The sequence below is a fragment of the Eumetopias jubatus genome, unplaced genomic scaffold, assembly GCF_037043125.1.
Source record: "Eumetopias jubatus isolate StellerSeaLion01/CBP00866 unplaced genomic scaffold, mEumJub1_p1.0 scaffold_12, whole genome shotgun sequence".
NCBI classification, from domain to species: domain Eukaryota; kingdom Metazoa; phylum Chordata; class Mammalia; order Carnivora; family Otariidae; genus Eumetopias; species Eumetopias jubatus.
The window spans coordinates 110,972,774-111,000,216 of record NW_028274818.1 but is presented as its reverse complement, the minus strand read 5'-3'; the positions used below and the strand labels follow the sequence as shown (position 1 = coordinate 111,000,216).

The 27,443-nt window shown below is 58.4% G+C and overlaps 1 protein-coding gene across 1 annotated transcript in view; it reads right to left on the bottom strand.

Annotated features, from left to right (window-relative positions):
- The window catches only part of PRKAR1B (protein kinase cAMP-dependent type I regulatory subunit beta), a 73,720-nt gene that overhangs the window by 3,830 nt on the left and 42,447 nt on the right, over positions 1–27,443 (bottom strand). The window contains exons 6-8 of the mRNA XM_028091871.1: positions 22,575–22,733; positions 16,715–16,775; positions 11,111–11,232 (exon numbers count right to left, since the gene is read on the bottom strand). Of these exons, the coding sequence (XP_027947672.1) occupies positions 11,111–11,232; positions 16,715–16,775; positions 22,575–22,733 (342 nt within the window). The remainder of the gene's footprint in view (positions 1–11,110; positions 11,233–16,714; positions 16,776–22,574; positions 22,734–27,443) is intronic.

The following is a 27,443-nucleotide window of genomic DNA, read 5'->3' as shown; positions in this document are numbered from 1 at the left end:
CCTTTCCTCTGCTGCATTGACCCAAGCAGGTCAGACGTTCATGGAGCCACTGCTGAGAGGGTGGGCACTAACGGGGAGGGGCTGGGGATCCGGGTTGTGTTCACAAGAAGGAGCAGGGTTGGGCTCGGGGGTGGGGGGGCCAGCACGGGTCGGCCACATGGACAGTCACCTGAGACCACCATCCCCCGTGCGACTGGTACCATATCCTTTCTGGTGGCACACAGAGCAACGGCCACATGAGACGAGACCACTGACACGGGGGAGCACACATGCCCTGCCCACACACCCTCAGAGGATGTGTGCACTCCGGCACGTGGGTGCATCACCATCCCAGCCAGACGGCAGCGAGGTAGGTGCCTACAAGGAGAGCCCTCAGCAAACGCAGGGTAGGGAACAGCGCCGTCTGTCGTGGGCCGCAGCCCCAGGCCTCCTTCGTGGGTAGATGTGACCACGTGGCCACGTTCTCACAGACAGACTCCCTTTGCGTGACTGTGACGCTGACCGCGGGCAGCAAGGCGCAGTGGGGGCACCAGGTGGAAGGGCCACGTGGGACAGCCTCCCAGCCCAGGACACATGCTCACAAGAAGACACTTCGTTCTTCCAGGTGCGCTGTTTCAGGGCCTCTGTGCCAGCAGCGCCGACTCCCCCACCCACACACCATCCCCCAGCGCCCAGCGCGGGACCGTCAAGGACCGCTCTGTCTGCCCAGTGCCGGCCCGAGCCTGGAGGGCGCAGACCTCCAACCAGCAGAGCGTGGTTCCCACGACACGACACGCCCCGGTCCTGGAAATAATCCTCCCATCCAAGCCCTGCTTCCCAGACCGCCGTAAGGGCAGCACAGACACCCTCGCGGGACTGAGAGTTGGAATGTTCTGGGCTGGAAAAACACACTTGCCAAAACTCCAGATCATATTCCCCAAATTTCTCACTTAGTGATTCTAACCCTGGTCTGAAAATAAATCAGGTCACACGGAGCACGGCTGCGAGAACGCAGGAGAAAAGCCTTAGCACAGGCGTCAGGGGGTGGGGATTAAAAATGATCCCTTTCCTTCAGCATTTTATTTATTTTTCAAAAGTTTCCTATGAAATCGAAAACCAAAATAAACGTTCTGGTTTCCGACAACGGGCAGGTACAACTTCCATGAGAAAGACCCAGTGAGGTGGCGGCAGAGAACAGCCGGGTGGGGCGGGCACTCGGGGAGCACGCCTGGCCCCAAGCCTGTGCTCCAGACCCGCACTGCGTGTGCAGCAGGTACCCTCATTCCAGCCATTCTCTCGGGCGTGCCTTCCCACACCCAGTGCACAGAGCAACCCCTGCACCCGCCCGCCGTCTTGGAGCCCCACCCTGATGGGATGGCAGGCGTGATCGAGTCGGTTGGAGCTGTGAGCTGGTGGCGGTCACCCCAGTGCCCGCTGGACCCTGATGGCACCCAGTGAAGGGGGAGGGACGAGGCTCAGGAGGGGTGGGTGTCCATCAGACGCTGACATGCCGGTGAACAACTGAGCACCAGCTCTGTGGCTCCTTCTGCCTAGACCAGTGCTGTACGGACAGTATTGGGGTTTCTGAAAGAGCCATCATTGCGGCAGACAATAGCCTGTCCCAGCGTCAGACCCATCGAGCCCCTCCTCTGTCCATTCTAAAGTTCTGGAGCCTTGTCTCTGCCCAAGTGCGGGTCCACCTCCCTGTGGCGTGGCGGAAAGACTCGGTGCAAGGGTGTCACACGCTTGGGGGCAAACTGCTGAGGCACACACACTGGCCTGTGTTCGTGCTGGCGTTCAGTGGATGCTCCATGAGGCCGGGGTGAAGGGAGAACAGCAGAGCCACGTGGGCCCCAGAGCTCCAAGAAGGGGGCAGGGAGCACCAGAGTGTGGGGCGCCACAGGCCCTGCTTGGGGAGGGCTCCTTCTCCAAACCCAGTGATTGTCTCATTCCCCCTGAAGCCAGCTGGCGCCCATGAGGAGCTCAGGAAAGTGGCTGGCGACCCATGCTCCAGCGGGCAGCGTCTGGGAGACATGCAGGCGGCCGCACCATGTGTCCTTGAGTGGAACGACAGAGGGGCATGCAGGTCACAGGCCACGGCTCTGTTCCTCTGGGCTCTGCTCCCAATGCTCGGTTCTTCCCTGCCACCTGAGCACCCATGGCTTCCGCAGGCTCAGGGCACCCAGGGCTCACAAGCCCGAGGTGTCGTAGGCACACACACCCTGCCATGAGCCAAGGTAGGAGAGAGATGCCAGCACCCAGGGCTCCTTCCAGGTGGGGGTGGCTGGCAGCCTGCTGTCGGCTACTCTGGGGTCGAAGTGGTTCTGGAGCTGCCCCCCAGCACCCCACCGAGGACCCCAGGGGCTTCCAGCTCAGCAGAGCCCGAGCCCAGCAGCCACCTGCCCTATCCCCAGGCACCAGGGTCTGCAATCTCCCTGCGCAGGCTGACAGCCTGCACTGCGGGTACCAGAGCCACTGGGTGGGTTCTGGCCTCAACACCTCCCCAGGGGGCGGGTCAGCAAGACCAGACCACCCATCTGTCCATCCTCCATACCACGGCTTCTGTTCCTCCCTCCACGTCACAGCCAAAGCCTCAGGCCCCAGGCTCCCCCCTACGTGCTCCATCACTGTCGCCGTGTGTGCGCCGTCCCTCTACAAGGCTCTCCACCCATTCTAGTGGCACCCCATGGCACACCAGTCTCTTTGAAGATGGGGCCTGGCCCCTGGCCTGCACATACACAGGCCTTCCCAGGTGATGCCACCTTGTGCAATGTCACCTCCTGCTGCGTCTCCCTCATTCTGTGTGGAGCTCCTTCCCCGCACGCTAATCCCTGGGGGAGATGCCACTGGCCCTCTGCCTGGACTTGGGCTCTCCCATCCCTGCACGGTCGGGGTCACACTCCGGGCCCCCCACATGGCCCCCCGTCCAACTCCACACTCCCCCACCCTCTGTCTCAAGCGGCTCGCGGGCCAGGGGGCCTTGTGCTCATCACAAGCATGACGCACCCTGGGAAGCTGCCCCACGGCTATGGACCAGCACACAGCCGCCACATCAGAGGGACACGCTGGGGACACTCGTCTTGCGGCCCACTGCTGGCATCCAGACTTCCGGGGGTCGGGGTCTGCAAGTCCTGAGTCCCCGGGGGGCCCTGGCTCCAAGATGGGGGTCTCGACACCCCCAAAACCTGACTCGTCCAGAATGGCGCATCTGTTAGGATTTATCCGTCTTCGGGGCAGTGATGCGCGTGCTGCTCAGCCCTCCTCCCGTGGGGCCAGGAACCGGGCGGGATCATGCAGGACCTCACGGCCAGCACACACACTGCACGCTGCCTCATCTGGGAGCACCTGCAGGCCTGTGGGCACACGCGTGAGCAACAGACAAGGTCTGGCAACGCAGGCCGCCGGGGCACCTCTGGCCTTGGGGGGGTGCGTTCTCCATCTGGGTAAACAGCCCCCAGACTCCCGGAATTTCTTATGCTGAGAGCAAACCCAGGAAGAACCGGTCAAGGAGAAGGCGCTTGTCAGGAATGCTCACAAGCTGCCATGGGGATGGATGGAGGTGGGGGGGGCGGGGTGGACGATGCTTTCCTGACTCTTCCGTGTCACTTCCAGCAAGTAACACTGTCATTGCACAATTTTTAAATTTTTGTGGGGTTTTTTGTTTGTTTTTTTCAGAAAAGGCTCTCATCTGAGCTCCAGCCTTGACGACCAGCAAGCCGACTTGTACGGCCTGTGATTCTTCGTCCACAGAATGGTCTGGGGGCAGCCGGTGCCAAGGCCCCGGGTCACACGGACATGCACTTAATCCGTCCTCAAGCCCGTGTGCCAACGTCATTCCAGAGCCCAGAGCACCTGGCCTGCCCGGGTCCCGCCCGAGGGGTCGGAGGGGTGTGCAGGCATGCCTAGTGGGGAGGCCATTGGGTGACAAGGTAGAGACACGTCAGAGCCCAGGAGGGGCCGTCGGAGCTACTCCAGACGGAGCCCCTGCTGGGGTCACAGCAGCACAAATGGTCACCCCAGGGGACATCCAGGCACCAAGTCGGCGCTGGTGTGGGTAGAAGCAGATCTCTCAGATGTAGCCATCACACTCCCTGGTATTTACCCGAAGGGCCAGGATGAATACTTAACATCTGCACGAAACCCGCGCAGGCATGTTTACGCACTTTATCCGCGACAAGCGAGATGCCCCTGAGCAGGTGAGTGGCTTCCCCGTGTTCCATGCAGACAGCGGGCTGTGATTCCGCACACTAACAGAGAGACCCACCTGAACGTCCCACCATGGGACCCCGACGCCCGGACGCCCTGGCGAAGCAGAGCTGTGCACACAGCACAGGGGGGCCGGCTGCCAGGGGTTCAGGGCAGAGGGATGAACAGGTGGGACGCAGGGGACCTTCAGGGCCAGGAACACTGTGGGACACGTGGCGGTGGATACCAGCTGTCACCGTCCAGACCCACAGAATGTGCGCCCACCCAGAGGGACCCTCGCACCGACTGTGGTCTCTGGGTGACGACATGTCCGCGTGGGATCACCGATCGTGACAAACGCCCCGTCTGGGGGACACTGATCATGGGGCAGCCTGTCCTGGTGGGGGGGAAGCAGGGGGCTATGGGAAATCTCGGCTCCTTCCACTCAATTCTGCCGTGAACCTCAAACTGCCCCAAAAAATGAAGTCTTAAAAGTCAGGGAGCAAGAACTTCTCTGAAAACCCTGTTGGCTCTCATTCTGGGGACCTGGGCCAACAGGCCAGTAAACACCTGTGACCTCGGGTCGCCCCCACCAGGCAGCAGGACAAAGGTCTGGGCGCTAAGGAGGGCGCCAACCCAGGACCCGGGCACTCTGGAAACGGGCTTCTTCCAGTTCGGCCCAAAAGGGAAGTTGCTAGAGAAGTCTGGGACAGTCGGCCATCCTTCATCACCGACCTGCAGACTCTGCCTGGACACACACCTTTTGTCCATCTCCTCCGTCTGGACCCCAAAGCCCAGCCCCAACCTGCCCACCACACCTTTCCTGTCGGTGGGCGAGTCCCTGCTACCCTCAGGCCCACCCACTACCACCGCGGGTCACCGCGCCACCGCCAGGGACCCCTGCATTGGCCTGGGACCCAAGGTGAGTCTGTGCCAGGTCAGTGGGGCTACTCCCCTCCTCCCCAAATAAATATCTAATGACCAGCTGCTGCTGCCCACCCCCCAGCTGTGCACACAGTGAAGGCGCTGCACGGGCCGAGTCACGAATGACCCCAGGGAAAGAAGAACACCCCCAGCGGGGCGTGTGACGACCCCCTTCCTGCTCCCCGAGACCCTGGTGAATTTGCACCCACCGACGGGGTCCACGCGTCTGAGCGGCAAGCAGGGCGAGTCCCTGGCCAGAAGGCGACCTGGGAAGAAGTGCGGTGCCATTGCTTCAGCACCGTGGACGTCCACAAAATTAATTTGCTAAGAGAGCAGATAAACCACATCTGGAGTTTCCATGGCAATGCCTCCCTGGCTGCCACCTGGTGCAGGACAGCGCGGGAAGCTCTGCGTTGGAATTTTATGGGAACCAGCTGCCCTCAACACCCACCCCAGCCCCGGCCTCAGCAGGGTCCTCGTGGGCGTGCAAAGTGGGGCCATGTGGCCAAGCATCGAGACCCGCCCACAGCCTTGTCCATTTTCCTGGAGCGCGGGAACCAGGAGGTAGACCCTGACTCTCTCTGTCCCGATGCCCTCTGCCTGGGGAGGCCACGGCCGGTCCCACCCCATAGGCTGCGGCAGGTCCGGCCCTGGGAAGACCCGAGTACTTTCTCCGTGTCTGTCGGTGGGGTTTATGTGGCAAGGATCCCACTCAACGGCTGAGAACGTTTTCCGAGAGCTCTGGGGATCCAGAGTCGGGGGGATTCAGACACAGCTGATGTCTGCAGAGCTGGGAGACAGGGAGACCACCTTACCCGGGAGGGGCCCTGCTCCGGCAGAGACCCCCCCAGGCTCAGCTGAGGCCGGGGATCCTGCAGTCCCACTCGGCCATCCAGGCTGGGCTCCCACCAGCCGGCAGGTGTTCATGACTCACGGAGTGTCTGTGGGGGCCGCTGCCCACACCCGTGCAGGGCAAGGGGTCTCTGCCAGGCTCAGCCACACCTGGGGGACCCGCGGGGAGGACATGCACGAGGAAGCAAATTCGATGACCATCTGCCAAAACAGAGCAGAGACATTCAGCCAGACAGCGGCATGAGGAGACAGGGGTCCGGTCCCACTTGTTGCTCTGAGGAAAATAGGAAGCCCAGCACCAAGCCAGCCAGCCACGCAGAAACCTCAGCCAGTGCTCCTCACAGGAGGCACATCAGCAGGCGCCTGGCACCCAGACCTGGGCCTCAGGGCCCTAGGCACCCACCTGCACGGGAGGCCGGACTGTTCTGGAAAAGCCAAGAAGCAGGTGCATCAGTCAGGGTTCTGAGGAGAAACCATCAATGGGATGTGTGTGGACAGAGAGGTTCACGTCTCTGAATTTGCTTGCACAACAATGGGGACTGCAAATCTAAAATCCACAGGGCCAGCAGCTGGCAGGGGGTGTCTCTTCTCGGAGACCGCTGTCTTTTTTCTCTTAAGAAAGCCTTCAACTGATCAGATGAGGCCCACCCACACCACAGAAGATCCTCCCCTTCACGCAACATCAGCTGATGTCAATGTTAATCCCATCAGAAAAATACCTCCTTGGAAACATCTGGTGTTGAGCAAACATCTGACATCTGGGGACCATGGCTTGGTCAAGTTGACCCATAAAATTAACCCTCACAGAAGGGACCCGCAGGGCCTGGCCCCTTTCCCGCCGTCTCCACAGGGCAGGGGGTCACCCTGCACAGTGGAATCCACAGGCGTCCCAAGAACTGGGGGTTAATGCGTTACAACGTGTGCATGTGCCATCAGCTGACTGAGGAGAGGACAATTCAAACCAGAGAGGTCACGCGCCTGGACACCTCCTGCAAAGTCTTCTAGAAGAACACAGGCCATTCTCACTTCACTTCCCCCATGTGAGGCGTGGGGGGGGGTCTCTGCTCCTACAGAAACATCAGCCACCGAATAGTCACCGAGTCTCCAGGACTATCTAACCCAGGGGACAACATCCATGGGGAAAGTGCTCACTTTACAAAACCCAAAACAGCACTAACTTCTGCTTTGTTCTATGACATTCTGGGTCGACTCCCGGGCGCCTGATGTGCCACCCAAACCAGGGACCACCCAGGTGGCCTCCTGAGCCACCGGCAACACCCCGAAGGGACAGGTGTCCTCCAGCCCCACCTGCGGCGCCCCCAGGCAGCTCACTGGGTGCCAAGGGGAAGCAGGGCTGGCAGGCAAGACCCGTGTGTCTGGCAGGTGTGGCCAGGGGGCCTCTTCTGGTCACGCAGCAAACAACAGGGAGCCTCTGATGCCTGCAAACCCTGGGGTCCCGTGTGACCCGCCCGACCTGGCTGATCACAGAAGAAAAGGGGAAAAAATCCAAGTTGCCAAGGAGACCACTTCAAATACATTTCCGGGAGTGTAGGGTTACATTCCAGAGCCTGCACACCCGCCCTGATGTGTGTGAGCCCCCACCCCCATCAACGGGGAGGCCCCAGCCCCTAGACAGAGCCGTGGCAGTCACCGTCACCCCACCGCCCTCCCCCCTGCACCATCCCCTGGCTTGCCCCCGGCACACCCTCAGAGCCTGTCCCAAGAAAAGACACCGACAGCCGCTAAGGGATGAGCAGCAGGGACGCCCCCCAGAGCCAGCACGACACCGGGAAGGCCCCTCCCCGGCGTCACCTGAAGGCAGCAGAGAAGAAATAAACGTGTAAGACGAAGGGAGCAGCACTCACTCCATTTCTCGGGCCCCAGACGAGAACGCGGTGTGCTTGGAGCCTCTGCTGCACCCATGCACACACGAGCGTGCGCACACGCACACGTGCACACGCGCGCACACACGCACACACGTGCACACGCGCACGAAGCAAATGCCTGCCCGGCACTCGGGAGCAAGGAGCAGGACCCCGGCCAGTGGGGTGCGAGGCGGACACTGGTGGGCTGTGCGGCCTTGGCTGGCTGTGTCCCCCCCCACCCCCACTAGGAAGGGATGCTGAGCACTGACCAGACGTCCCTGGCGGGGGCCTGGGAACTCACACAACACATCCTGGGCTTGGAAAGCGCCCGCTCACGTCATCAGGATGAACACACTCGGTAGCGGCTCCCTTCCCTGGCGTCCTGTGAGGGCCCCTTGCCAATCTGCACCTCTCACACGCATTTTACGCTCTTTCTGCCTGTGGCCTTGGACCTGGCTGGGAGGCAGCCTTGGTCACAGCGAATAATGGACAATTGTTTGGGCTGGCCAGAGTTACTCCCTTGGCTTTGAGACCACAAGCACTGAGGCCACCAACCCCAAAGCCTGCAAGGGCCTGCCAAGCAGGCTCTAGGGCTGGATGGGGACTGAGGCTAAAAGGGCCCTTTCCCACCCCAAGGGGCCGCCCCTCAGGTCTGCTGGTTGTGGCCAGATAGGATGCAGGTCCAAGGTGGTCAGATAGCAGATTTTTAAAGGGAAGAGATCCGGACTGTTATGGGAAATATCTTGATTTTTAAATACTGACAATTCAAATATTTTTTTAAAAATACCACACAGGCCAATACAAACGTGTCTCTGGGCCAAATTGGCCCTGTGAACACCAGCTTCTTGTTCATGAATTTAAACCTAGAGCAGGAAAAGATCTGTGCTTTTAAGCTGGCATCACGCCCTCCCCTTGGTCCCCGGTCATCAGAGCCACCCGAGGGTGGCTCCACACAGGCATCACTCGTGGTGACAACTGAGGAGGACAGACAGGCAGCTCCAGGGCTCAGTGATTCCTCTCATGGGGCCTGGCCAGCCTGGCCGGGTGCTCTCACTTGGGGGTCTCTGCGGACACAGGCGGGTGGCCGATCTTGTGGAGATGCAGCGGGCTGAACATCCAAGGGGGGGCGTCAACTGGCCACTGAACTCGGAGCTCCAGGCCCCACTGATAAGCCGAGCCCTCTGGGCATCTCGGCATGGCCGCTGGCGCCAGGATGAAGGGCCCCAAGGGTTAGAGGGTCTGAGAGCCCCCCACGACCAGCCTGAGTGCCCCATGCCAGGGCTGCCACATCCCAGGGGTCTGGCGAGTCGCCTAGGCCCTCCCACGAATCAGACTCCACCTGCCCAGGAGTGCAGCGAGGACTCGGTCTCATCTAATGCAGATTAGGGGAATGGGGTGGCTGAAGGAACCTCCTCCACCTCCAAATGAGTCTCATATTCTTAACCACGAAATGCTAGGCCCACACAAACCCAGACAGGGTGTCATATCCAAGGCCACAAGAGAGAAGTCAGACAGTCTGGGGCGCGGGGGCACAGGGGTCGGCCACATGCCACCGAAGAGGGGACGGCACCCCACCTGCCCCTTCGTCCGATGGTTATGGTTGCTTTGGAGACAGGACGAGCTTTCTGCAGAGGCCCTGGCTTTCCTCCTAGACGCACAGGAGGACCACACAGGATAAAAACGGGGCCTCCCCACCAAACTCCGCAGCAGAAGTCTCAGGAACATGGCCTCCGGGAGCGAAGATGAGCCTGGCCAGCCTTCCGCCCTGACGACTGGCTCCGTCCGCATCACGGTGGGATGCAGATTCAGCATGTGTCCTGCCTGGGATTTATTCATTCCTCCTTCCTTCCTTTTCCCTTTTCAAGGAAATGTGTTGAGTGGGCCTCCTGCCCTAATGACCTCGAGCCACACCACTGTGAGCGCTTCCCCGCGCTGGGGACGCCTTCAGAAATATTTACGCGGCTTTCAAGGAGCTCAGGCTGGAGGCAGCCTCCTTTGCCCACACACATGCATGGGCTGCCTGCCTGCCACCTGCAAGCAGGGTTTGTCCCGGGCATGGTGCTGGGACGGGGCGGAAAAGTGACCAGGTCCCCATGAGCATGCTCGCGGTATGACCCAGAACCTCCCGGTGCCTCGGATGCCCCCGCAGACCCGCGTCTCCCCTCCTGCTGAACTCCACGGCCTCTGACGATTTCCTGCTGGAAGGGGTGGAAGGGGCAGGCTGGCGGCAGAGAGGAGGGGCCCCAACATGGTGTCTCAGGAAGGGCTCTGCAGGAGCCCAAAGCCGCGAACCAATTTGTGTTTCTGTCCGCGGGACCTTATCTGTGCTGCTTGTGCTTTATGGGCTGCACATCACTGAGGTGGGCGAGCGCCGGCAGAGGGGCTCCAAACCTCACCACCCGCATCGACAACCCGGCAAGTTCTCCTTCTCTCAATTTAACCCAAGAAAGTGGCTCACAAGTGCCGAGCTCTGTGTCCGAGACCCAGCAGGGATGGCCGACTGCCACGCCAGGCCCCCACGCTGCCACGCGAAGGGCTCCCTTTGTCCGGTGGCAAAATGCACAGCTGAAGAATGTGCTCTAATGAGCATGAACGTGAAATCTTTCCGCCCCTGAGCGCCGGAGGAGGAGGAAGCGAGCCCAACAGACGGCAGCATACCTCTGGCCCTGCGTCATCAGGGCTGCCCACACCGCGAGGCGGGCCCCCCATTCATTCCGGGCAGCGCCTGGGCGGGGGCTCACTCTGGGGGTCTCAGCCCAGCCCAGCCCCAGGACAGGCGGCCACAGCAGCTGCTTGCCCCTGTCAGTGACAGGCTTGAGCGTGGCCGCCACGGATTACAGCCCCAGACCAGCTGTCGCGGGGCCTCGTCAAAGGGACTCATGCATGTCCAGGCTGAGAACGTGGAACCATTTTTAAAAACTAAACTTTTAGTTTGAGATCATTGTAGATTTGCACGTAGTTTTAAGAAACAGTGTGGAAAGATCCCACGTGCCCTAAGTTTACGCATTTCCCCCAACGATAACACACCACAAAACTCTAGGTTCCGGCGTGGATTCATATTCCCCACCTTCACTGAGCCCACACGTGTTCAGTCCTATGTAGTCACCACACATGTGGGCCTGGGCACACGGCGCCATTTTCTAAGAAGAGACCCTTCTGATTCTCAAGGGCAAGAAGACGGGTCAGTGCGGGCCAGAGACTGCTATCGAGACAGAAGGCAGGAGGGTGGAGGGCTGGGGTGGTGCATGCAGGAGTAGCAAGGGCGGGACGCCTCATCCCCTGCACCCCAACCGGGCAGCACTCACCTCCGTGATGATGAAGAAGTCATCCCCAGGCTCCCCCTGGACCACGATCTTCTCTCCGTCCTCAAACTGCACGGGCTCCAGGGCATCCGCCACGGTCAGGCGCTCCCATTTCTCCAGGGACTCTAGAGCAGGTGACAAGGAGACCGTTACCACGGCGTGCACCCCTGCTCTGCACCCCAACGCTTTGTCAGGAAGCGCCGTGGGTCAGCCTTTGCTAAGACAGCAGTGAGTGAGACGGGGAGCGCGTTTCCATGCTGGGAAGGCCTGGGCGTTCCACCAGTGAGTTGGGTGGGATGTACTGGGCTAGCGCTCCATCCCCGGCAGGGGGACAGGGTCTTGGATAGGGCACTGTGCTCACACGCATCGCGGTTTAGCTTAGGCGATGGGTGCTGGAAGTGAGGCCTGTGAACCCAGCATGAAAATAGACATCTTCAGACGTAGGCTGCCCGTGTTCCTGCAAAAACACAATCACGGCTAAGCACTGGGGCTACTACGCGGTTTAAAATATTTCAGCGGTTGAAGCAATTACCCATCCAGAAAAAACACCATTCATCACGGTTCAACTGCAAATGCACTTACGTTGCAGGGCTGGGCAGAGCACACCTTCCATTATTTTAGGTCAAAACACTGAATTCCAATGCCACGCTCTAAACCTTTACAGCTCACGAATTCTAGATACCTTTCTGCCTCTCCCTGCACCTTCCCTTCCCCGTCATTGTCCATCCCTAGCCCTCAGGAAGGAAAAGGAAAAAAACCCAATACGCTCCTTTGGAAGAAAATAACTTTTGCCTGATTAACTATTTCTTTTTTGGCAGAAAAACCTTCCCTGGCCTATACTTATCAGATGCTACTTAAGTAGGTCAGCGGCTAAAAATACAAAGCAAAGCATTTATTTTAGAACTAGGTTAGGAGCGAGATTTCTCTGCTTTAAGACGCCTGCCAATGCTGTGCATTGGAAAGGACGAGCTTCTGCGGAGCCGCCGGCACACGCGCCCCGCCGGCCCATCCGGAAAGGTCTGCACAGCCGGGGCTGCTCAGGAACCCAAGGCCGGTGGCGTTCCCACACGGAATGAGTCCGTGCTCGGGGGGAATTCAGCATGCAGGCCGGCCCGAGGGCCACGCGGCACGTAACTCTGCGAGTCACATAACCAGGGGGAAGCCGTTCCCACTGTCCCATCGGCAAGTTTCTCTGTTCCATCTGAAACGTGCCATATTCTGGGGTCCGAAAGTCAAGACACGCAAAGCTGTGTCCCCCAGCAGCAGGAATCTCAGGAGACACTGGGGGGATGGCAGTTTGTTGCCCTGGGTTTTGAACCGTACCCAGTCTTTGAGGTGACACAGGACACACAAGCCCTGGGTGCGTTTTCATGGCGTTCGGGGTCCTGAGTCTCAGGGTTCTGGGGGCTGACCGTCACAGGCCCTTTTCCTGAGTGGGATTTCAACTCTGCACCTGGACTGCGAATACAGACAGGCAGGCGTCCCGCCGGCAGCCACAGCCCAAGACCATGTGAGGCACCAGACGTGGAGACCCAGGGTGGCTTCCCCCAAGCCTGTCTGGTTCTGTGCCCGTCACAGACCGACCCCAGTGTCCATGCACAGGACCCTCCAGGCCCTGAGTGCACTCTGCCACCTCCATGTTCCTTCCTGCCAATGGAGGAATGGAGCTGAGGGCAGGCCGGTAGAGGGCAAGGCCTCCCAACGCCAGCCGCAGACATCTCTCCTGAGGATTCTCTGCAGCCAGGGTGACTGAGGGCGAAGATTAGTCTCAGGGTTGCTCTGCCCAATGGCCATGAAGAAGCACTGGCTGGTACCAAGCTTGTGGACGGGGACTGACCCGAGCGTGTAAGAGCGCCTGGCGCCAATAAAGGGAGATGGAAGGTGACCGTGGGCCCCAGGGTCCTGGGTTCGGGGATTTCTCATGGGGCTAAAATACCCCTCATGCAGCCCCTATGAAACCGTGGGAACCAGCTCATGAGGCGGCCAATTTTCGCTTCTCTGAGTACAACACTGGCCACACAGACCAGCATCCCTTCCTAGGACATGTCCAGACCAGACGCACCTGCAGAGACATGGGAGTGCCTCACATCACCTCCACTGGGGGTGACCAGAAAGTTCTGGAACCAAGGAGTGGTGACGGGGGCAGACGCCCTCAAGAAATGGCTGACACGGTGCATGCTGTGTGATGTGCTTTCACCACCAGAGGAAGAGAGGAACCAGAACCTTGCCTCAACATCTCACAGGGTCTCTGCGAGGACGTGGGGTCAGAGGACCCGCGGTGCCCTCCCTGCTGGACCTACTTTACTGTTTTGTGTTAAATTACTCACATTCACTACAAAGAACTCAAGAGATACAGCAAACTGTAAAGAATGTGAAAAACTGCCAAGTGCCGCCCAGAAATAGCTACGGCGACATCACAACCTGGCCGTGTCTCCAGTCACAAACCCAGACAGAAGGACGGACAGACAGACAAGCAGAAATACTCTTATAGACGTGACCCACCAGCTGTGTCACCTTTTTCAACGTAAACTCTTAACTCTATTTTGCTTGAATTTAACACAAGAAAAAGAAGCCAAAAGTAACCAGGTATTTTTTTCAATGTAAGATATATTCTTTTCTAAAAGATTCCCCTAATAAAGATCATTAAAAAAAAAAAAAAAACGGTCCTCAGATTGAACCATAAGGAATGCCCACCTTTTAGGTCAAAAGGGGTAGAAAACGGGCCATTTCAGGTGGCTAGACTCGGCAGTGGCGCTGGCTCCACGTTAGGACAAGCTGGCCTCTCCTGGCCTCCCTATGGGTTTGGGGTTCTGCTCCCTGGTATGGCCTGTGAAGGAGCAAATGCACCGCAGGCCACCCACCCTGACCGGGGTCTTCTGAAACCCGCCTTGGGGGCACTGGCCCTCCGCGGGCACTGCGGGCACCTCGGGCCTGGCCAGGGGCGCCCTGTGCACTGTCTCTGGGTGGCTCGTCCTTCCACATCCCCTGGCGCCCTCCCTGGGTCCGGTGGCGAGTCCTCCACGGGGGTCCTGCCCCACCACTGCTCCATAGCTGCCTCATGCCGTTCCAGCGCATCACCGACTGACCCCATGCTCAATCTCGTCCACTTTTCTTCATTTGGAGAAAAAAATCAATCAAAAAAGTAGCGTGAACAACATAACTGTCTGTCCTGAATAAAATCATATGACTATTTTGTCGTAATAGCTTCAGATCTATTTGTTCGGGTTTTTTAAATTTTTTAATCTTTTATTATCGAAGCACAGTTGACCTTCAGGTCTGTTTTTTAGAGATGCCCTGACATCACGCTCGAGCTGACTTCTCTCCCTTCCCCGAGGCCGTGGCCTCGTGCTTTCCTGTAAGACAGCCTCACAGATGCTACGGAGGGCTGCTTGCACCACCCACGCATGCTGCGTTCTGCTTCTGAGATCTGCGTTGACCCCGGAGCTCTGGTGCACTCGTGTGACTGCAGTCCATCCACACGACGTGGCTGACTTCACCTTGTTTCCCCTTCCTAGTCCTCGTGGAAGCTGCTGCAGTGAATGTCCGCGGCCGTGTCTCTGTGGCCTTGCGAGAAACACCCAACGGCAAAGCTGTAGGGCTGGGGGCACGCGGCACCGGCTCCACTCCAGGACCCCAGTCGACCTCCGAGGCTCTGGCCAGGATGCGTCTCCCACCTCTTCCCTCCACTGCTTGCTCACTGGATTTGTGTTCTTGAGAAAGGCTACTACCCTGGATCTGTCTGCTCTTTCTGTGGAATGCTTTCTTCCTAAGTGGGTTCTTGTCTGTGTGTCGCTTGCTCTGAGCTTTTCTCTGTAGTTCCGGCTCCTGCGGCTGGTCTGTGCGGCTGCTGTGGCTTTTCCCTCCACTTGTCCAAGCTTGCTATGAGCTGGTGCGGCGTCCTCCACTAGAAGGGCAGGCAGCGAGCCCTCTCCTCGTCTCTGTGGTCCGGACAGCAGGGACCGGGCAGGGGGAGAGCCCAGCTGGGAGCCAGGGCTGCTCCAGGGCTTAGGGCAAGCCCAGTGTCCCCACCAGCTCATACCATGCAGGCAGGGGAGCAGCCGTGGGACTGACCTGCTGCCCAATCCTACACCCTCATCCATGAGCGTCAGCCCTTTGCTTCTTTCCCTTCCTCACTCCATTACGTTCTTGTAAGACAAGGATACCCTTTAATCAGCATCTTTACCCAGCAGCCTGGCCTGGGGGTGCTGCTGGATGGTGGTTTCCAGTGGTTCCTGGAGACTCAGCACTCAGCTGTCCCTCACCTTCCCAAGCACGGCCCCTCCCGTGGGCTAGAGCCTCCTTGTCCAAAGTGCAAGTCGCCAGCCACATGTCAGAGGCTGGACACAGATAAGGAACATCAGCTCCATTGCTGAAAGTTCTGCCAGAAAGGGCTGGGCTGCATCAGCATGTGATCATCACGCACGGTACAGCAACTTCAAAACACTTAAAAACTCTTGTTGATGAAAATTTTGTTGACACTTCTGAAAATCAACAGAAATGGAGCCATTGTGTTTATCAGACCCCAGAAGAAGGAAGGGCAGAAATGCAGCAGGAGAAACCACACTTAGGAAAACACCAAAACAGGTCATGGGAAGAAGCTGAGCACAGTGGGCTGCCTTTACTACAACATGAATTGGGCTTGCAGCTCAGAACCGATGGACATGGAGGAAGGGCTGGAGGTGACTCTGGTGGTGGAGGGACAGACAAGAGGAGCTGACAGGATGAGGCACAGACACTCAAGGAAAGGAGAATGGTGCCTTGGGGACTAGACACAGAGCTCTTGGTGTATGCACGTACACGTGGGATCGTGCCTGTGTGTGCATGTGTGTGAACACGCCTGTGTGGGGGCATGTGTGCATGCATGCGGGTGAGTGTGCCTGTGTGTGCATGTATGTGTGAGCATGCCTGTGTGTGCATACACGTATGTTTGCATGTGTGCGATCATGCTTGTGTGGGTGCATATGTGTGCATGCATGCATGTGAGCATGCCTGTGGGGGGGCATGTGTGCATGCATGCGGTTGAGTGTGCATGTGTGTGCATGCGGGTGAGCACGCCTGTGTGGGGGCATGTGTGCATGCATGCGGGTGATTGTGCATGTGTGTGCGTGTGAGCACGCCTTGTGGGGGCATGTGTGCATGCGTGCGGGTGATCGTGCATGTGTGTGCATGCGTGTGAGCACGCCTGTGTGAGGGCATGTGTGCATGCATGTGGGTGAGTGTTCCTGTGTGTGCGTGTGTGTGAGCACGCCTGTGTGGGGGCATGTGTGCATGCATGCGGGTGATCGTGCTTGTGTGGGTGCATATGTGTGCATGCATGCAGGTGAGCACGCCTGTGTGGGGGCATGTATGCATGCATGCGGGTGAGTGTGCCTGTGTGTGCATGCGTGTGAGCACACCTGTGTGGGGGCATGTGTGCATGCATGCGGGTGAGCACGCCTGTGTGGGTGCGTACACATGCGTGTCCCAAGCTTGCACATCACCAAGGGCACTGAACCTGCCAGGCATGCAGGGAACATGGAAATGGCTGGGGCCAGCAGGCAGGACTCAGACGAGACTGGAGGAGGCCACGCGGCACAGAGCGTTGTACACTGGGCCAGGGCCACTGACCCAGGATGGAGACCTTGCTGAGAAACTCCTCATACATCTTGCGCTTTCTCAGGGTGCTGCCCTGTTTAGGAGAAAGAAGACAGAGAAGGTAGGTCTTCATGCCTGAATCGTTTCAACATCTCCAAATTTCCCCAAATGACTCTGAATCCTTTGAGGATTCCATGTCTCAGAAGCCCCTCAGAGACTCCACCCCGCACCTCCCCCATCCTCCAGGCAGCTGCCCCTCGCCTGGCTAGCCTCAGCAACCTCATCAACCTCATCCAGGCTGGGCCGGTGATGGGTCCACACAATGAGCACTCAACCAACCAGTCCTGAGCTCGGCTTTCCATGGGCTGAGGGCAGGTGTGCCCAAGGTAGGATGGTGAGGGGCGCTGTCTGGGCAGCCTCACCGCCTCCCCACACCACCCCCGGACACACACGCTGGGGCCAGCAACAGAACCACATGGGTGATGCGTTAGAGAGGGGCAGCCAGCATCAGTGAAGTCTCTGGACCAGACATGCCTGAAACTGGTACTTGGGGAAAAAAGCGAATGAGTTGCTTCTTTCCCAACCAAAAGTTGGCTGAATAAGACAAAACCCGCAAACAGGGTCCCATCAGCCTTTAAGTGAACTAGAAATGAAAATCCACTCCAAAAATTAGAATCTGAATGTGAATTAGACAAAGGCGGGTGCCTGGGTGGCTCAGATGGTTAAGCGTCTGCCTTGGGCTCAGGTCATGATCCCAGGTTCCTGGGATCGAGTCCCGCATCGGGCTCCCTGCTCCTTGGGAGCCTGCTTCTCCCTCTGCCTCTCTCTCTCTGTCTCTTTCTCTCATGAATAAGTAAATAAAATCTTTAAAAAAAAAAAAGGACAAGGCACCCCCTTCTTCAAGTGTGCATCCCAGTGAGCTGGTGGCCTAAGCAAATAAGGAAGCCCAGGCCTCCCAGTGGCCAGCACCAGCTTGGCAGGTAGAGAGCAGCCTGGACTTCAGCCCCTCACCCTGCTGCCCAGGGCCTTTGGACAGTGTACACACTCCACAACTATACATGGTAGCCCTGCCAATGAGTACTGGTAAGTATGGCACATTGAGAAAACAGGGACATGCAGTCCACAAGCAGCCTTATCCATCAATGGGAGCTGGAAGTTCACCTGTGAAGTGAAAAGGATGGAGAGTCCAGTGACCACAGACTAGACACCTGACGTGGAAAGAGGTGGGAGGAAAGATGGTAACAATAAAAAAGTGCTTAGGCCAGGGCAACGGTGGGTCCTCCAGACACTTGGGATGATTACCCTCAACCCAGAGGAAGAGGCAGGCTCAGAGGGGCAAGTGACCCCCTAGACTGTGATCAAAGGAGCAAGAACGAACCCAGACTGGGCTCTACAAGTCCCAAAGCTTGGTGATGATGGTGATGGTGATGATGGTGATGATGGTGATGGTGATGATGGTGATGGTGATGATGGTGATGATGGTGATGGTGATGATGATGATGGTGATGGTGATGATGGTGATGATGGTGATGATGGTGATGGTGATGGTGATGATGGTGATGATGGTGATGGTGATGATGGTGATGGTGATGATGGTGATGTTGGTGATGGTGATGATGGTGATGATGATGATGGTGATGATGGTGATGGTGATGATGGTGATGGTGATGATGGTGATGATGGTGATGGTGATGATGGTGATGATGGTGATGGTGATGATGGTGATGGTGATGATGGTGATGGTGATGATGGTGATGTTGGTGATGGTGATGATAGTGATGATGGTGATGGTGATGATGGTGATGGTGATGTTGGTGATGGTGATGATGGTGATGATGATGATGGTGATGATGGTGATGATGGTGATGTTGGTGATGGTGATGATGGTGATGATGATGATGGTGATGATGATGATGGTGATGATGGTGATGGTGATGGTGGTGATGGTGATGATGGTGATGATGGTGATGATGGTGATGAAGGTGATGATGGTGGCGATGGTGATGATGGTGATGATGATGATGGTGATGATGGTGATGATGGTGATGATGGTGATGAAGGTGATGATGGTGGCGATGGTGATGTTGGTGATGGTGATGATGGTGATGATGATGATGGTGATGATGATGATGGTGATGATGGTGATGGTGATGATGGTGATGATGAAGGTGATGATGGTGATGATGGTGATGAAGGTGATGATGGTGGCGATGGTGGCGATGGTGATGATGGTGATGATGATGATGGTGATGATGATAATGATGGTGATGATGGTAATGATGGTGATGATGGTGATGACGATGATGGTGATGAAGGTGATGATGGTGATGAAGGTGATGGTGATGATGATGTTGGTGATGAAGGTGATGATGGTGATGATGGTGATGGTGGTGATGATGGTGCTGATGGTGATGGTGGTGATAGTGATGATGGTGATGATGATGATGGTGATGAAGGTGATGATGGTAATGATGGTGATGAAGGTGATGAAGGTGATGATGATGGTGGTGATGGTGGTGGTGGTGATGACGGTGAGGATGGTGATGGTGGTAATGAAGGCGATGATGATGATGGTGGTAGTGATGGTGGTGATAGTTTTAGTGATGATGATGATAGTGAGGATGGTGATGAAGGTGATGATGGTGATGATGGTGATGAAAGTGATGATGGTGATGGTGATGATGATGATGATGCTGGCAATGGTGATGATGGTAATGGTGATGATGATGGTGATGGTGATGATGGTGATGATGGTGATGAAGGTGATGATGATGTTGGTGATGATGATGATGACGGTGGTGATGGTGGTGATGAAGAAATGGTGATGATGGTGGTGATGGCGCTGATGGTGGGGTGATGGTGATAGCAGGGATGAGCCTTCCTGAGCACAGTGGAGGAGGGCTGACAGGGAGGATCAGCACACGCCCATTCCAACTCGAGATCACCCATACCCCCCCACTCTTAGCCCAGAGTCACCCCCTCTGGGCCTCAGTTTCCCCATCAGAAGAATGGACAGACAGCACTATGTTCTCTGTGTCTTTGACCTGGGCTCCTCCCCACCTTCCTCCAGACTTCCCACCTCAGCCCAGCAGGCTCCTTGTCTGCTTCCCACTGAGACACAGAGGGAGGGCTACCAGCCTCTGGATGGTGCACGAACATTGGGAGTCCATTCATGCGCCAAGAGGGAGGCACCCCTTGGGTGCTCTGTCCCAGAGAGGCTGGCACTTGACTCCTGCTTCACGGGTACAGGGCGGCCTGAGGAGCTTTTCCATTCTTCACACACGGAGTGGGAACCCCACACCAGACCTAGGAGGGACCGACGGGGCGGGCACAGGCAGTGCTTCCTGACCCCCCTCATTGCAGATGGGGACATGGAGTGTGGCCCTGCTCAGTGGGGGTCCTATGCCACACGGAGCAGCAGAGGCAAGAAAAGGGATGTTTGAGGGAAGCTTCTGGATCAGATGTCCTGGGATCCCTATCGCCTGAACACATAGGGAGGGGCCTCCTCCCTGGAGACACCCCTGGCGGTTCCCCGTCACCCCCATCTCCCCCTTGGCAAGTCCCAGTTTAGTGCCAAGTGAATGCATGGTGGGTCCACTTTGCATGACGGATGCATCCAAATCCGCCCAAACCCAGGACTGATGCAAACACGGGGACTGTCCTGCAGGACACTCCCTTCCGGGTCGGCCAGCACTATCATTTTCTTTCCCAAGACACAGAAGCTATGCAACTCCCAGCACAGCCATGGCTATTCTTAGCACACAGGGATCCAGAATTAAGACAGAGGAAGTGCCAGCAGCCTCGGTGTTTTGGGAACTTCCCTGAATACAAGGTTCCAGCCACAAAAATCCCACAGCCAAGAAGGACTGAGCACTGGGGATGGTGAGAAACAATAGCTTATGCAACATGGGGCCAGGTGCGTGCGGAGGGCACTGCGGGCGGACAGAGGCTGCTGGGCCCTAGCCCAAACCTGCCCCTGCCCGTCGGAAGGAGGGGGTAAGGTGCCTCAGGGCGCCCCACCCACGAGGCACCCAACCTCTCCTGGAGAAAACAGGAGTTAGCAAGTTGAAGATGAAGAAGAGAGAGAGCATGGCTCCGGAGGCAGGGACATTCAGCTGCTCTCGCCTGATGTGTCCACGGCTCTAGAAGAGCCCCTGGCACACAGCAGGCACTCAGTCAGTGCTTACTGAGTGCACGGATGACAGGTTCCTCATGCGCATGGAGCATCGCCCCCAGGACTGCACTGAATTCTCCCTGTGTTGTGAAAACTGGGGTGTTGTGGTGGGACCAGGGTGGGCGAGGGACGCTGACGTTCCCGAGAGGGGCAGCCTGAGCAGGACTCCATATCCAGGCTCCCACCTGACTGAGCCCTGAGGCTATTTTAAACTACTTGCAGACTGTCCCCAGGCCTCCCCCAAAGCACCCCTGCATCACAGCCCCTCCCTGGAAGCTGCACTGTCCAGACCAATCTCGGGGGGACAGTCAAGTCCCAGAGAGCATGTGGGGGAAGCCAAGGTCTCCCGGCAAGGAGCTAACCCTGGTCACCTCCCTCTGGACCTGTCGGGACCCCTCCTGGGGTCCAGGCCCTCTGGGATGCTGGGTCTAGCAGATACCATCCCTGACCCACCCGGAAAAGCACCTGTCCCAGCCGTCACCACCAGGCGAGCCTAGGTGGCTGAGGAGTGAGACTTCCAAAGGCCAGGCGCTCAGCTCCGGTGGCCTCTGCCCAGGGATGGGGAGGGACGGAGACCCTCGGCCACTCTGGGATGTCCTCGGACCAGTGTGGCCGGCCCAGAGCCTTCTGGCTTCCTTGCTGCTCCCGGAGTAGGATGGTTTCCACCCTCCCCGGGACAGCCCCGTCAGCTGCAGAAGCTCCTCTGTTCAAACCCCTGCAGGGCTCCTCCCACACACTCAGGTGGGAGTTGAGGGCTCTGTGTTAGCCGTACCCCCCACAGGACCCCTGTATCCCCATCCACGGTGGTCTGCCCACTGCTCCACGAGCATCCAAGCTCATGCTGCAGGGTCTTTGCCCAGACACTCTTCTCCTGGATATGCTGGTTCCTTGCTCAGAGGCCTCGGCTCCAAAGCTGCCCTATCCCAGGAGGAGTTCTTCTGGGCCTTTCTATAACACAGCACCCCCCCCCCCTTCTCTGCTGTAATTTTCTCCAAGGAATTGTCGCTACCTGAGGTACGTGTTTGTTCTCTGACTCCTGCACTAACATGCTGGCTTCCAAAGGGCAGGCTCTGCCCCTGTGATGATGCTCCCTGATCTCAGCACCAAGAACGGTGCCTGGGCAGGTGGTGTGTGTGGGATGAGCACTGAGTGGGCACACGAAAAGCCTGCCTCCTCTCCCCAGGGAGGGCCTCTCCGTTCACAGCTCACCATGCCCCCGACCGCCACATAGGGGCCTGCGCCCACCCTGCACCAGCGAAGAGTGGATGTGGCTGCACAGGAGAGAAAACCTAAAATGACAGGGGCAAAAACACCCAGGGGCTGACCCCCACATGAGGACATCTGGGGCCAAGCAGTCTGGCCCCGCTGTGCTGGGGCTACCAGAGAGCCAGGCTCCTGGCATCTCTTTGCTCCACCACCTTGATGAACGGTTTCCATCCTCAGAGTCACCTCATGGTCCAGAATGGCAGCTGGAGCTCCAGCCATCACGACCCCATTCCAGACAGCTGAAAGGAGACAGGAAGGGCAAAGGGGCCTTCCTAGCTGCCTGCTTACCTTTTAAGAAGTTTCCAGAATCCTTCCCACACTTTTCACCCATCCCATCAGCCCTTTTCTATCACCCCCACTTGGACAAAGCCAGGGTTCCTGCGAGATGATTGGCTGTGTGCCAGACCACCCCCCCCCAGCCCTGCTGAACTCCTGTGCCAGGGAGCCACTCACCATGAGGATGCGCCGATAGCTGTCCCGGTCGATGCCCCAGAGCTTGAGGTCCGTCTTGGCTTTCACGGTCGCCGCCCTGGGGGTGCCATAGATGAGCGCCAGCTCCCCAAAGCTGCCCCCTTCGCTGATGCTGGTCACCCACTCTCCGTTCACATACACCTTCAGGGGACAGAATAAAAAACGTCAGAAAGGTCACGGGGGATGTGTGGCGTCACAGTGGCCTGTCCTGTACCGGGGGACCTCCTCCATGCCTGCCGGAGGGGGCTTGGCAGGAAGGGGACATACGGCCACAGCCCCCAGACTCCCTTGCCCACAGGCACAACTTCCCACCACCCTGCCCAGGCCCGTCCTGGAGCTCTGCCAGCCATGCTGCCTGCCTCACCCCCAGCCCTGCGCAGAGTCGCACGTGGCTGGACCATCGTCCCTGCGCAGAGTCGCACGTGGCTGGACCAGCACGATGGCACCCTCTGAGTCTCCGCCCTCCACAGGCAGTGACACGGGCCTGCATGGGAAGCGGATGTACCATCCAGCGCTCCTGGTCTGCGCAGAAGGCCTGCCTGCCTCCCTCCCAGCCTTCAATTCAAGTCCTCTTCTGCCTTAGAAGGGTCTCGGGGCTGGTCTCCCCAGCTGCACACGGTGGGTCAGACTCGGTGCTTCCTCAGGCACCCCTGCTGACACCTTCCCGGGTTCTGCCCCCAGCCCACCCTCATGGAGCCATGCTGACGGGGGCCTCCCAGCCTGGGGCCGTAGCACCCAGCTCCCGGGGCCTGGGGTCGGTGGAGTCGCTGCCGGGGCGCCGATGAGGCCCAGCTGAGAGGGGCCCTTTCAGCGTGCGTGGGTGACCCAGCACAGTGCTGCCACTATGCATTGACCCTGCACGTTCCGTATCGCGCAAGAATAGTACAGATTGTTTATTATGCGGTGCCTATGCAGATTCCGTTACTATAAATTGACACAACGCAGCTTTATTCCCCCAGTGTGTCAATGAGCTTGAAGAATAGTGCCCATTGCCAAAATGGGTGTGCATCGGGAAAGAACGGATTGCCGTGAGTCATGGACGCCATTCTTACTGAAATCAATGACTCATTATCTGGGCAATAACTGAGGCACAGAATCGTGTATCCGCAAGAAAACACCATGCATGTGGTAACTCCGTAACGTGAGTGAGTGAGGGTCCCGGGGGACCCGGCCGACCATGAAGCCACATGGGAAGGAGACCACAGCTGCAGAGAAGAAGCCGCCCCACAGGGGCCTGTGTGCGTGTCCCCGCCAGCCTCCGCCAGCCTGGCCGAGCGCAGGGCGCCTGCTCCTGGGCCTGTGTTCTCGTGCTCCCGCAGGGAGATCGGGCCCCTAGGTCCCCAGGGCAGGAGTCGCCAGCTTCCACACAACGAGGCTCTCCCCAGGGACAGGAGGACAATGTCCTGTCCTTCCCACGAGGCAGGGATGCATGGTCCAGGAGTTTTAGGGACCACAGACGACATCCTCCAGAAGCTGCTCTCCTGGTCTTCTCAAAGGGGACCGAGAGACTGTGGGGAGGGGGGCGGTGACAACTTCTCAAGGGTCCCGGCAACCCGGCCCCCCGCCGGCCCTCCCCATACTGTGCTTCGCTGTGAAATCCTGCCCACGGAAATCTGACTCACAAACACCCATGTGCCTGGATCCCAGCTCTACAGCTCGGTGACGTCGGCACTGCTCCCCCGGGACCCCTCAGGTGACAGGTCCCCTCCAGCGACCATGGCTCCACGAAAAGGAATCACAGGGTGCATCCTTCTGTTGCTCTGCATGTGAGCTGTTGGGTTTAGTGGGTGCCCGTCCTGTGGGGGGACGCACGTTTCCTGCAACTTCTCCAGGGTGAGTGCCGGGCACTCCTGTGTGCACAGATGTTGCTAAACACTGTTCCCCAACAGTTGAACCAAATGGCCCCCCTGACCAGTGCACACTGCACGTCTTCCCGGGGGCCTCTTCAAGTTGGGGCAGTGAAGGGAGCTTGGGAACGTGAGTCAGTGGTTGGGAGACTCTGCCTGACATGGTAGTCTGGGGGGGTTGGGGGACCTCCCCCTCACACCTGAGGGTCACAGAAGCCACCCACCTCGAACAGCTGCTGACAGGGGCAGGACACCCAAGAGCACAGGCACTCAGGGGACAGACAAAGGAGCTCAGCAGAGGAAGCAGGGCAGGACCCAGGGGAACTGGGGGACCTGGGGCCCGGAGTGCATCATCACCAGGGGCCGCCGGGGACCCCCTTCCTGCCCAGAAGCCCAGGCCTCGGAGAACTCCGAGAGGCGTCAGAGAAAACCATTGTGCAGAGCCCCAGACGGGCCCAGGAACACACTGCAGGCCGCCCCACAGAGCACAAAGGGGCCATCCTTCTCGGGACACTGGCCTCTGTCACCGCGGCCAGTGCAGCACTGGGCCCCACCCCAGCTGGCACGCAAAGGGGCTACTTCTTGCTTTGTTTCATTTTTTGTTTCTTCTTCTTTTAGAAGAAAAATGGTGGGAGGCCCCACTGGGCTACACTTACGGTCCCACCATTGACAGTGACTTCTCCGGCTAAGCCCAGAGCTCCCACCCAGCTGTTCTGCATTCGTGCATTCATCCATCCATCTGTCCATCACCGCCAGTGTGAACTGAGCGCCCCTCTGTGCCCTGCACGTTCTAACTGCTGGCAGTCACCAGGGGAAGGCAGGCGGGTTCCTGTCCACGGGGACTCCAGCCAGGAGAAAGACGGCAGGCACAAAATCATACAAACACACATTCATCATGAAGTGTGCTCCGGGCATGAAGAGAGCAGGAGGCAGTGTTCAGAAGGACCAGGGCAGTGACTGTGCGAGGAGGGCTCTCCATGAAGGAGAACTTGAGCCAGGCCCCGTGCGTCCAGGGCCAGCGTGCAAAGATGTGGGAGAAGGGTGACTGAGGCAGAGGACAGGGTGTGCAAAGGCCCTGGGGCCACAGTGAAATGGAGGGCACTGGATGCCACGTGACCCAGCAGGAAGAGAAGCCCAGGGGGCAGGAGCCAGGGTGGGGGAGGGAAGGGCTGGGATGTTATTCTAGAAGCAAAAGGAAGCCACAGAAGGTTCTGGCACTTCATCGGGTTTGCGCTGTGACGCTCCCTCTGGTGGGGCCGCCGGAGGGGGAAAGGAGCGGGGAAGTCACTCAACAGGCAGCTGTGGGCAGCGGGCTCAGCAATCCCAGCGGCTGGGTCAGAGCCCGGGAGCCGAGGCCCAGTGACCAGCGTGGCAGCAGGTGGCTATGACGTGGTCCACACTGGACAGGCTGCTTCCGCTCCACGCAGAAGGAGGTGGAGATGGTGATCGGACCAAAGGCACAGGATCCTGCTCAATCAGATCCCGAGTTGGGGCCCCAGCATCTGGAGCCTCAGATGCAGACCAGGGCTGAGAGAGCATCGTCCACATGGCGTGCTCGCCACCTCACTCCGCCACCTGCCCTCCCTGACCTGGGCATCTTGGGGCAGGGCTCTGCTCCACAGGAAACAAAGACGGGCCGGCAGAAACCATCTGGGCAGCGGAGACAGAACACCAGGGCCCAGAGTTATCCGTGTAATCTAAGCAGGTGGGGGGGTGGGGCAGACGGGAGTGGCCAGGTTTCTCACACCGCCTGGAGTTGACCTGGCACTCCGGCGTGCCCCCGGCTGTTCTGCCTTCACAGATGGTGAGGAAAAGTTAATGGCCCGTCTCCTGCTGCCTCCCCAGGCTCCCAGCATAAGCAGCGGGCGCAGCCCTACCGCGAGCGGGCACCTGTGTCCCGGGCCCTCGGCGGGGCTGCCCACAGGCACCCTGAAGGGAGCAGAAGCCCGCCTGTGAGCTGCTCTTCCCGCCAGGCTCCAGCACCTCGAGCCCCAAATGCCAAATGCCCAGAGGGTATTTGGTTGGTTGCTGCTCACAAAGCAAGCCCCCCCGCACAGGTGTCCCTCCTGAAGTTCCCATCTGCAGAACCTGGGCCACGCGGGCTCCACTTCCATTCAGGTCCCCTCCAGAGGAACCCCGAATCTGTCCTGGCGCATGGCCCTCCCCGACGTCAACCACACTCAGGTGCTCATAGGGTAGGATTTTGCAGGGACCCTGAGCTCCCCTCCTGAAAATGGAGCAGGTGTGTGGTTTGTATAAAGGCCACCACCACATGGGGTGGCTCTGAGTTCCCTGTCCCCCAGGTCCCGAGGACAGTCCTTACCAGCTGACCACACCCAGGCTGCCAGGGCCTCAGCAGAGAATGAAAAGGGCGTGCTGGGGTCCCCAGATGCGCTCTACGGTGAAACAGGGGTTGGAAGGCCCCAAGATACTGCAGAAAAGCTTCACAGCCGGCTCCGGGTGAACCAGTCAGTGATTGAGTAACAGAAACATCCTGATAGCATGGGCAGGAGCAGATGCTCGTACCCATAGCAGCGAGATGCATGATGGCCAAGGGGTGGGAGCGACGCAGGTGTCCGCTGATGTGAACATAGGAACACAGTGTGGTCCATCCACATGACAGCCTTAGAGGGAACCTGCCCCCATGGGGACAAGCCCCGAGGATGGGAGGTGGAGGGACACCAACCAGGAAACAGAAGGACACGCACGGGTACCCCACTCCCACGAGGTCCCGGAGCTGTCAGACTCACAGACACAGAGGGTAGACGGCGGGGCCGGGGCTGGGGGAGCGGGTGGGGGTCTGTGCGTCACGGGGACAGGGTCTCTGTGTGTGGGATGGAACGTTCTGGAGCCAGATGGGGGGATGGTGCCCCTGAACCAGACGCAGAGAAATGGTTAAGATGGCAAATTTTATGTTACTTGTATTTTACCAATTAAAAAAAACAAAAAAGCAAAAAACCAGAGCTCCAGGGAAACGCTGAATAACTGACCGCGACCCACGGAG